The sequence below is a fragment of the Cyrtonyx montezumae genome, unplaced genomic scaffold (assembly GCF_038088225.1).
Source record: "Cyrtonyx montezumae isolate F1298 unplaced genomic scaffold, pur_monq_1.0 scaffold_11, whole genome shotgun sequence".
Lineage (NCBI taxonomy): Eukaryota > Metazoa > Chordata > Aves > Galliformes > Odontophoridae > Cyrtonyx > Cyrtonyx montezumae.
Window position 1 is genome coordinate 8,599,560 of NW_027071837.1, and position 10,371 is coordinate 8,609,930.

The following is a 10,371-nucleotide window of genomic DNA, read 5'->3' on the forward strand; positions in this document are numbered from 1 at the left end:
AAATTTGTAGATCAGTGCTGCTCAGAGTGCGGCACAGCAGCAGATCTTTGTGACATTAAGCCTTTAAAGTGCTCTCACTTCAGCTGGGTTGTCAGGCACAGGGAACACGGTTTCCCCTCCCTCCCTGTGACGCCCGCTTGTGGTGCAGCGAGAGCGGTGTCCTGAGCTTTCTCTTGCTTTTCGGCGCGCCGAACTAAGAACCGTCGTCCCGTTCCCTGCGTAGCCCTGAGGAAGAGCAGATTACAAACAGGACGGCGGGGCCGCTCAGCGGCAGCTGCGGGGAGAGCCCGCGCCCCCCGGCTGTGTGCCTGTGCCCACCGTGGCCAGGGGCGGCAGCAGAGCTCCGGGCGGCCGCGCTCAGTGCGCTCGCGCCGCTCCTCCTCTTTCCATCCTTAAACTGCAGTGATGATGGGCGTGATGGCCAACGTAGCCCCTGGAAATGGAAACTAAGATCCCCAGTCTGTTAGAGTCAACTGAATGCGCCCAAAACGGCGTTACGACACAATCCGCCCTCAGCAGCGTGGCCGTCGGGAGGACGGAGCTATGGACACACGGAGTAGAGGGGCTGTGCCCTAGCGCTGGGAGCTGTGAGCATCGCAGCCCGCGGTGCAGTTATGGGTTTACGTGGGTGGGACGCAGAATAAATCTTGAAAGGCAGGAAAGCAGAGAAATGAAGAAATCGTGTCTGACAATACAGCGTTTGTGGGGAGCACTGAAGTTGTTCGGTTTTGAGGAGGGAATTGAAAGTCGTCCCGGGGCAGCTGCCCGTGGTTGTATCCCCACCTGGCGGCGGGAAGCTGCCAGCAATTGGGGCAAGGCCTTCAGCCGTTCTGTCTCCCTGCGCTGACATTTAAGCGGTACCTAAAGGCTCGGTTCCTCGGTTTAACATTGCTTTCAGGAACGGAGGTCAGGCAGTGTGCGGACTCATCTCTGCCCTATTTCCACCGGGCAGAGTGGTGTAATAATATCTCTCCTGAATAGAATTTAAATGTAAAGTTAGAGATGACCAAGACTAGGAGGGAAGATGCTGCAGAGGCCCAGACTGCCAAGAGTGGCAGACCCCGTGACAGGGCTCACCGCCCTCCACTGGCTGGCCAAGCACGGCCACCAGAAGAGCTCCACCGACGTCACCTCCTGTGCCCGTGAGAAGGGCTGTGCCATCAGCGTGGACACCCACACGGCGAAGGGTGGACTCACCCTTCTGATCCTGGCTGCCTTCTCACAGATTAGAAGAAGAGTGAGGAGGAAGAAGAGAGAAGACCCCAAGTGGTAGAGTGATTTTTATTTTTTAGTCTAAAAGGTTATGTGGAGAATGAACCAGGTCACAGTTACAGCCATTGCAGCCAGAGGCGTGAGGCATCTCTGGGCACGTTTCTGATGATGTTACAGTGCTGCAGGTAGACTTGGAGTTGTGACGAGCCACTCCGTAGGTCAGCAAGTGATGGGACGCTATCATTTTGTTCATAAGCACAACTTTTAACTGCTCTGAGACAGAAAATAAAAAGGGGATGAGTGCTGGACTACTGAAACGTGTTGTGGTGGGCAGTACACTGCAGAGCGTCTAGAACAATTAACATTATAGCACTCATCAGGAAAGCACGCTTTTAAAATAACATACACTTCCAAACTAATAAAATTAATCATAGATCCAGTGAGCCTTAGAGATGGCACTGAGGGGGAAAAATTGTTTTGGAAAATATTTAAGAATTTAAAAATTCTCCCTCTCTACCTCAGAGTGAGCAGGAGGCTTTAGGAACAAAAACACCATCCACAGAAGGACACGTCCCATGGGACGCACCCATGAATTGGCACGAGGGGCTTGCCAGGGACATGGGTAATGTGTTCTCATCCATGTTGAATGAGAAACAGAAGGGATCAGAGGCAAAGTCATTGTGTCAGGTGAAGGGCTGCCTCTTGAAGCTACCTGCTATTCCAGGTTAGCTTTGGTGGTGGTGAAAATTGCACCCTCCATCTGGGAACAGTTTTCCAGGGAGGGCTCTGTGAGAAGCAGCGCATTTGGACAAAACTTCAGCTTTTGAAATGGATTTGAGAAGAAAATTGTACTTATCTCTGGATGATTTTGAAACGTCGTAGTTCTGTAGCCATTGTACATGGTGCAGTAATGTAGAAATCTCCTTTTGAGGAATGGTTAGATGTGTAATGCAACTTCAGCTTTTACAGGAAATGAAGTTTTACCTATGCCATCGTATTTATTCCAATTTATCTGGTGTTGAAATGTACATTTTGCAATGTAGCTGCAAAATGTTTGTATGTAAAATGTTTTCGTCTGTAGCAAAACCCTTACTTCTCCCGTGTAAAGCCAAATGGAAGGTAGTGAAAAGGTGAGAGTGGCATTTCTGCTTCAATATGGATGCCCTCGTGCTGAAAGTCAAGCGTCTCCTGCTCTGCAGATAATGGACTTGCTTCATTTCTGCAGCGTCCAGGTGCGGGCTCCCCCTGGAAAGAGCGCAGGGGATGGCAGCAGGCGTGGGGGGCTGTGGCCCTGCAGGTTGGAGTGCCCCAACCCCCAGAGTCGGGGATTGGCAGTTGGGGCAGCAGTTGGGGCAGCAGTTGGGGCAGCAGTTGGGGTTCCACCGTTGCTAGGCAGCACTGTGCCACAGTGTGTTGGCACAGTGCAGAGCAGCTCATTCTCTGACCTGCACATATGTAGAGAGTGTGAGGAGCCCCTCAGGTGGCACTGCCATGGCCCACCTGCAGCAGGCAGAATGCTTCGTGGAGGATGGAGCAGCAGGTGCTGCCCAGGAACCTCTCTGCCCCGAGGTCGCCCATCCTAGCAGGGCTGCACTCAGGCTCCATGGTGGCCCTGACAACGCCCGGCTGAAGGAGCTGAGGGAAATGCTTCTGCAGAGCAGCAGCCTCAGCTGTGCCATGCGGGCTGGTGCCGTGCAGACGGCAGCCAGTGGCCCCGACCTGCTCGCAGGGCACCAGGAGGACAGCTCCAAGGTGCCGTTCATCGCCCTGCACCGTGAGTGGCTGCTGGCCCTGGCTGGGGGTGACAGTAAGACCATCTTGGGGCTGCTGGAGCAGGACCCCAGCCTGCTGAGCACCGCAGACCCCATAACAGGATTCACCGCCCTCCACTGGCTGGCCAAGCACGGCCAGCAGAAGACCTTCGCCGAGGTCATCTCCAGTGCTCGTGAGAAGGGCTGTGCCGTGAATGTGAACATCAGCACGACGAAGGGTGGACTCACCCCTCTGATCCTGGCTGCACAGCAGGGCCACACATCACTTGTGGAACTGCTTGTGAGGGAGTACGAGGCAGACACCAGCTGCAGGGATCAGAGCGGGCGCAGGGCATGGCAGTACCTGCGGGCAGGTGCCTCCAGGGAGCTGAAGGAGCTGGCAGGAGCCTGCAGGGAGAACTCAGCCCAGCCTGGCACTCATGGCACCAGCGTTGAAGGAGGAGCCCCGCGCCCCTGGAGACAGCTGTCTGTGCCCCGGTTCATCAGGAGACTGTTGTCCTTCTCCCAGAGACACTGAAGTTTCCCCTGCCCCTGAATTGGCTTTCCTTTGGACTGTTGTTGTTTTATTGCATAGTAGTTGTTTCTCGTTAGAATAAAAGTTAGAGTTCCCCGTTTATCAGTGCCCAGAGCTTCCTTTCAAAGCACTCCCAATCCCTCTGGCAATCTCCCAGTCCTCTTCCCTAAGGACCCCTGTCCATGGGAAGGGGGAGCCTGAGCTGCTCAGCCTCACGGGGAGCGAGGGAAGAGGATGCCCCGTGGTGCAGTGTGCGGTGGCTCCTGCTGGGACCAGGATCCAGGGGCAGCTCCCAAAATTTGACTTGCTGCTCAAAACCATGGAAAACTGATGGAAGCCCATGAGATTTCCTCTGCTTGATAAACCCCCCTACAGCATCATGACCCTCAGCGTAGTGCTGATCCCACCCACCACTGTGCCTTGTGCGGTTTGTGTACATACAGAGGGGCAGTCTCTTACTGCTCTTCTTGTCACGCTCCAATACAAAGGCGGGAGACGAAGTTCTTTGATTATGTGTATAGCTGGCATGAGATTAAGACACAACGGGTCAAACGTTAGCCCAGCCAGTTTATTACAAATACTAGTTGCTTAGGGATATGGGGAAGGGAAGGTGTGCGATAGAAAAGAGATAGAAAGCAAGGAGTCTTGGCAGAAAGCAAGAGAGATATCATGACCACCGTGGACCCAGCGAGGTTCGTAGTAGGTCCGTTGATCTCAGGAACTTGTCAGGTCACTGCGGGGGATGGAGATGGCAGCAAGCAGGCCAAGGGGTTCTTCCAAAGAGGTTTCCCCCTCAGGGAATTCTCCACCAAAGGTTTTTTCTCTTCAGGAGTTCTCCGTCAAAGATTTTTTGGGGGGGAGTTCTTCTCCAAGAGTTCTTGGTTCAGTGAGGGCCTCTTATTCTCCATTTCTCTGTTTTTTTTCTTTTCTCTTTGTTTGTGTGACATGTCTGCCCAAACAGTTAAGCCAGCAGCGGATGTCGCCCTCATAGCCATGCAGGAGCATTGTTGTCTTTTGTGGTGATCAGCTTTTCCAAGCCGTAACCCCCCCTCCCAGAAAAGACTGTTTGCCCCTATTTCTGCTTATCTTCACAACCATAAGCAGTGACACTGAGGCACCATAACACCCATCTAGATAACTGGCAGTTTCCAGTCAGAGTCTAATCACCAGAAAAGGCCTTACAAAGCAAGCTTTCAGACAAAAGAAAGGAAAACAGTTTCCGTCCTTCACACTTGTCTGAATTGAAATTCAAATCTTGAAAGGCAGGAAAGCAGAGAATTGAAGAAATCGTGTCTGACAATACAGCGTTTGTGGGGAGCACTGAAGTTGTTCGGTTTTGAGGAGGGAATTGAAAGTCGTCCCGGGGCAGCTGCCCGTGGTTGTATCCCCACCTGGCGGCGGGAAGCTGCCAGCAATTGGGGCAAGGCCTTCAGCCGTTCTGTCTCCCTGCGCTGACATTTAAGCGGTACCTAAAGGCTCGGTTCCTCGGTTTAACATTGCTTTCAGGAACGGAGGTCAGGCAGTGTGCGGACTCATCTCTGCCCTATTTCCACCGAGCAGTTTTGCTCTGCAACACGAGTATGTGTTTGATATCGTAGAGAAAAGTGTTTGGTGGCAGTTCTGTATCTTCAGTGGTACTTTCAGCTTCTGCTGCTTCCCAGTTTCCTCAAGCAGCTGTAGAAGTTCAGCCAGTGTGTTAAAGCAACCGAAACAGCCTTACTCAGTCTGATATCCACTGCTGTACTGGAGTAGCAAGTAAACAGGATTTCCAGGGTACCATCTAAACAGCCTTGATACTGATACTTATACAAAGCCAAGAAACAAAGAGCAAGCAGCTGTGTGTATCAGCTGAGCTAAATTCCTGGGTCTGTTTGAAACTGAGGAAATGGAAACACTTCTCAGAAATTAAAATGAAGCATCCAGGGACTTGCAGTGCGATGCTGAGCCTTCCAGCTATCCTGTGTTTTTTCCTGTCTGAACATCATGCTTCTACATCAAATGCCTGCAAAGGAAACACGATCAGAAAGAAGGTAAAATTTTGCCTGCAGTCATCTGAGGAATCTTGGTGTGCTGTATGGGTAAGGAGCTGCCTGTAACCAAGGAAGGGGTCTGGAAACCTACTTCAAATGCTGGCCTTCAGCAGAGAGATGCTTTTCCACAGGGAAAGGGGAAGGTGGAGGGTGTCCGGGGAGCTGCTGTGGAAGCGATGCTTTGAAGCTGTGGCTGTGGTGCCAGCTGCTGCTCAGGAAGGTAAAGCCTCCCCGCAGCCTCTTGTGCCACCCTCTGACAAGTGGAGCCACTAAGCAGAATGCTGTGGTGGACGTGGGCAGTGCTGGGTTTGCTCCTTTTCGTGGGGCTGAACAGAGCACATGGAGGCTTTTACATACTGCTTGTTCTCCTCATGCAGCAACTTCATCCACATATAGGCTGTGAGTAAGAAAACACATCAGAAAGAAACTGTTTCTGGTTATTTACTTGCAGTTCCTTGTTTCATTTTAGTAGGGAAGAAAGGAGGAGGAAAGGGGAGGCAGTGTTGCTCCTCCTAAAGAGAACTGAGCATTTCAGACCTTATCACTGTATCTGAATTTGTGTCTGTTTGTCACAGAAACCCGGAACAATCTTGGATGGAATACGTAACTCTTTGTCACTTGAAAAAAAGAAATCTTGTTAGAAATGTTTTCAAAAGGAAGGCTTTTGCTGCTCCCTGTCTGCAACTCCGTTGCTCTTTTCTGTTTAGTGTGATGTTCCATTGAAGGTGTGCTGTCCCTTCCTTCACAAGTGTTTTGGGTACAGCTGGCCTCAGAACAGGGATGTGGGAGGGGTCCTGTGCTGGCACTTGCTGGAACCAGTGTTGTCTTTTGGCCTGGAAGGCCTTGGAAACAAGAATGCACTGTTATTAGTTGGGCATGAGGCCAGCTGCATCATCTGCCTCCTCCTGAAGGGAAGCAGTATTTCAGGGCAAGTGGAGCTGCACAGAAAGCCCTAACCCAGAAACAGCATCACCCCCTGGATCTCATCTCTCATGTCTGTGCAAATCCAAGAGGAGGTGATCCTTCTGCCTGGCCTGCTGGCCCCCTGCTGCTCCTACAACACTTAACTCAGTGGTTACCCTGAGAGCTCTCGGACATGCAGCACGGAGAAGCATGAGAGCAGCACAACCCAGCGGGAGACCACTTCTTGGTTTGTAATATTTGCAAAACTATTGTAAGCAAACTCCCTTGGATGGTGGGCCTTGTTTCCAGTAACAGTGAGTAAATGGCTCACTGTGATCTCAACTATAAACACATTTAATGAATTCTGCCAGAAATTTAATATTGAATTATTTCTTTATGCCCACATGTCTTTCCTGGTTTTCTTAACTCTGCCAAATATTGAGCTCCTCAATCTCTTCTCTCAGCAACCCACACTCTCCTAGCTACATCATCCCATTTTTGGACCATTATTTAAAATTTCAGCATTTTCAAAGAGCTGGCCAAGGAAACAAAATTGATCTGAGAGAAATAAAACAAACGGATTCACTTGTCTCTTATCTGTGCATTGAGCTGCTCTCAGCTCACACAGGGTTTGGGGCTGTGATAAGAAGCCTGCATGCACTGTGAACCTCCGCCATGCCCGGTGAGCCCTGGCCACGCAGGCCCACTGCTCACCCTTCTTTACTTGCAATGAATAGCTCAGTGCGTGCTTCTCCACTCAGTTGTGCAAGAACTTGGGGAATCGGGATAAGGAGCTGGTGACCACCTCTGTCCCAGAGGCAGACCCTGTTTGGCTATGGCTTTCTGCCTCCCAGCTGAGCTCAGGGCTGTAAGAAATGAAGAGAGATGCTTTTCTGTGCCCCACCGTCATGCCTCAGAACTACGGCTTTCTGATTTCAGTTTTGTTAGAATGTTAATTTATCTAAATTATAAAACTCCAAGTGCTGCCCTGAAAATATCATTTCTTGCTGACATCAGTGGGCTATGAGCTCACACGCTGCTCACTATGATCCGCTTCTTCATTGAGAAATAGGACAAACACATGTGATTTTATTTTCAGGGTATGTGTTTCTTATTTGTCTGAACGATGCAGTAGAGAGAAAATAATGCTCAGAGGTTTGATTTAGTTTGATTGCTGAACAATCAGATGATGAAATATTTCAGATTAGTGCAAGTACTCATCACAAAGAGCTAAATCACCTCTGTGTACTGTTTAAAGGATTTCTTCCTCTTATTCCTTCCAACTGAAGAAGCCACCTGTGGTGTCACACTGAGCACTCCGTGCCTGTGGCCCCTGAGCCGGGGTCCTGGGCATGGCTGGCAGTGGGCACCTGGGTGCTGGCAGAGCCTTGCATCCCCTGAGGATGGGGACAGCAGCATCACCAGCTGCTTGCTACTCCCACGCTGAAGCAATGTGTTGATTCACTCTGTAATTGATTTGGGCAACTTGAAGCAATTGGTTTCCAAGATACCACATCCTTCAGATATTTAAAAAATCATAACTCTGGCATTATATTATATTTAAATGTCGATGTATAACGTGTGTGTGTGTATATATATACACTCATAGGTCTCTGTGTGAATTGGAAATATGTACATGGGAAGGGAAGCGTGTGCATCTGTTGCATCTCATCCAAGGAGGCTGCTGTGTTGAGCCCAGCATCCAAGGAGGTTCAGTGGGTGGCACCTCTCTGAGTCACCGCTCTGTCAGCACTGCAGCACGGCCTTCGAGTTGCTGCTTTATCTCCTGAGCTGGCATTCTTGCGTACAACTCAGGTTAACACCCTGACCACATGCAGTTATTTGAGAGCAATTTCAGATTTTTCATAAAAACACCGGGGCAGTGACCGGCTCCCCTTTGGCAATCTGCTATTTGCCATTTGTGGGAAGCGTTGCTGTTATCGTCACTTCCTCGCCTGGCACCCCTCCAGAGCTGGCTGGCACTGCCCGGCCACCACAGATCCCCTGGGTGCAGACTGCTGCCTTTCAGCAGTGCTGGGATGGCCTCCCAGCTCAGCAGGTGTGCCAGAGCGGTTTCAGTGTGGTTGTGGGGATGCAGTCACCTGTCAGGCTGGCTGTGCTGCTGGAGGAGCTAGGACAAAGTTCTGAGGGAGGGAGATTTTGTGTCCTCCCCACTTGGAGATGCTCACACAGGAGTCGCCCTTGTTGAAATCTGGAGGTCTGGCACAAGTGAATCTCAGGCAATGCAGAGCTGCCCTATTCTGAGGCAAAGACAAGGTGTAAGATGTATGGAGAATGGAGATAAAACAAAGAGTTGCGACCATCACGATTTAGGTTTGAATTTAAAGCCTGGTTCCAAGGTCACCTGAATTCTCATTGTAGCTGGGGTGTAAACAGTGGCACAGAAACTTTAAGTCAGAACCAGAACAGATGGGAAGTGCAAGTAACAAGCCCAGATTTAACTGATGGGCAAAATGGCCTTGCACAAAAATGAGAAAGAGGACAACTTTGTGAGATATGTAAAGGCAGTGTCAGGAAGGGTTTGGGCGCATGAACATGTGGAAGAAGGAGCAAGAGAAGAGAGAGCAGCTTATTGACAGCAAAGTCAGAGTACCATCCATTTGTAAACTTGAACCTCGAGCTTGGAAATAAATTGAGTTAGTGCTTCTCTGTCCAAGATCTGTCCTGATAACTTCAAGGTACATTTTTTGTGACTCCTTCAACACATTAGGAAATTGTAAATCTGAATTTTTAATTTGTATTAAAGAAAGAAATACAGCTTGTGAGGGGCTCCTGCAGGAACCTGCTGGGAGCTGTGGAGAAGCACTGCTCCAGGAGTGAGGCTGACCAGCACCCTGCCTGGGGCAGGACCTTCCTCACATGCTGTTTCACAGAGCTTTCTGGATGCACTGCACTGCGGTTCCAATAACCCATAACCCACGTGTCAGACTGGAGTCTTGAAGTCCCCAGAGTGTTGAGTCTCTCACAAGATCACAGAGAAAGGTTTTAGCGGCTCCCTGTGAGCTCAATGCCAGCTGAAGGATGGACAGTTTGGAGGCAAAAGGGCTGACAGCAGCACACAATGTACTTCATTTTCAGCAGACTAGAGAAGAAATTAAAACAAAAATTGAGAAGCATTGCTCTCCTATGGAGACAAAGCAGAAGAAAGATGTTTTTACATAGAGAGTGGGATGCAGATAAAAGCACAGAAGAGCTTAGGACTACATTAGGGCCAATCAGTGTGCTTGTCATTTGGGGGGTTAAGGCAGTCAGTAAATGCTCAAAATACAACTTCCTGCTCAAAAACAAAACAGAAGCCCCCACGCTCACCCACACACAGAATGAGAAGCTGAAATGTTCTCCAAATTAACCCTTCCTGCATGAGAAGTATTTGATGATAGAATGAGCTCTCGAACCGATCCACTTTGGTGGTGAGCACGGCAGTCTGTTCAGGCAGGGCTAGGCCCAGCGTCTCTATGTTGCCTGTTGTTAGTGGAGGCTTCCAAGCCCCAGGCAAGCCGGTGCCATGGAGAAGCTCTTGTTTCTCACAGATATTTAAAGGACTCTGAAGTGAAATGCATTAGCAGATGTTTCTGCAGGTGCTTTTCAGACTGAACCACCAATCCCCGAAACTCTTTTGCAGCAGTATTTGGTGAAGAGCTGGTTCAGCAGCCAGTAGGTGTTGTAGGTGACCTCTCCCATCTTCCAGTTACCGAGGGTATAATGAAATGTAGATGTCCCTTTGACAATAGCATGAAAAAGCATTCCCGGAGTCTCCGAGCAGTGCTGGAAAAAGCCAGAAGTGCTGGATTAGTGTTCCACAAACAAGTGAACAAACAAGGAGCGACAATTCTCGCGTCCCGTGAGCTCCCTGCATCGATCTCTGGGTTACACAGGGCTGCCAGCATGACTCGGGGAGCTGGGAGGAAGCACTGAGCAC

The 10,371-nt window shown here is 50.1% G+C and overlaps 1 protein-coding gene across 1 annotated transcript; it reads left to right on the top strand.

Moving 5' to 3' along the window:
* Positions 1–2,703: 2,703 nt before the first annotated feature.
* LOC136044489 (ankyrin repeat domain-containing protein SOWAHD-like) lies at positions 2,704–3,501 on the top strand. The gene has a single exon (XM_065729814.1). The coding sequence runs from the start codon at positions 2,704–2,706 to the stop codon at positions 3,499–3,501; it is 798 nt and encodes a 265-aa protein (XP_065585886.1).
* Positions 3,502–10,371: the final 6,870 nt, after the last annotated feature.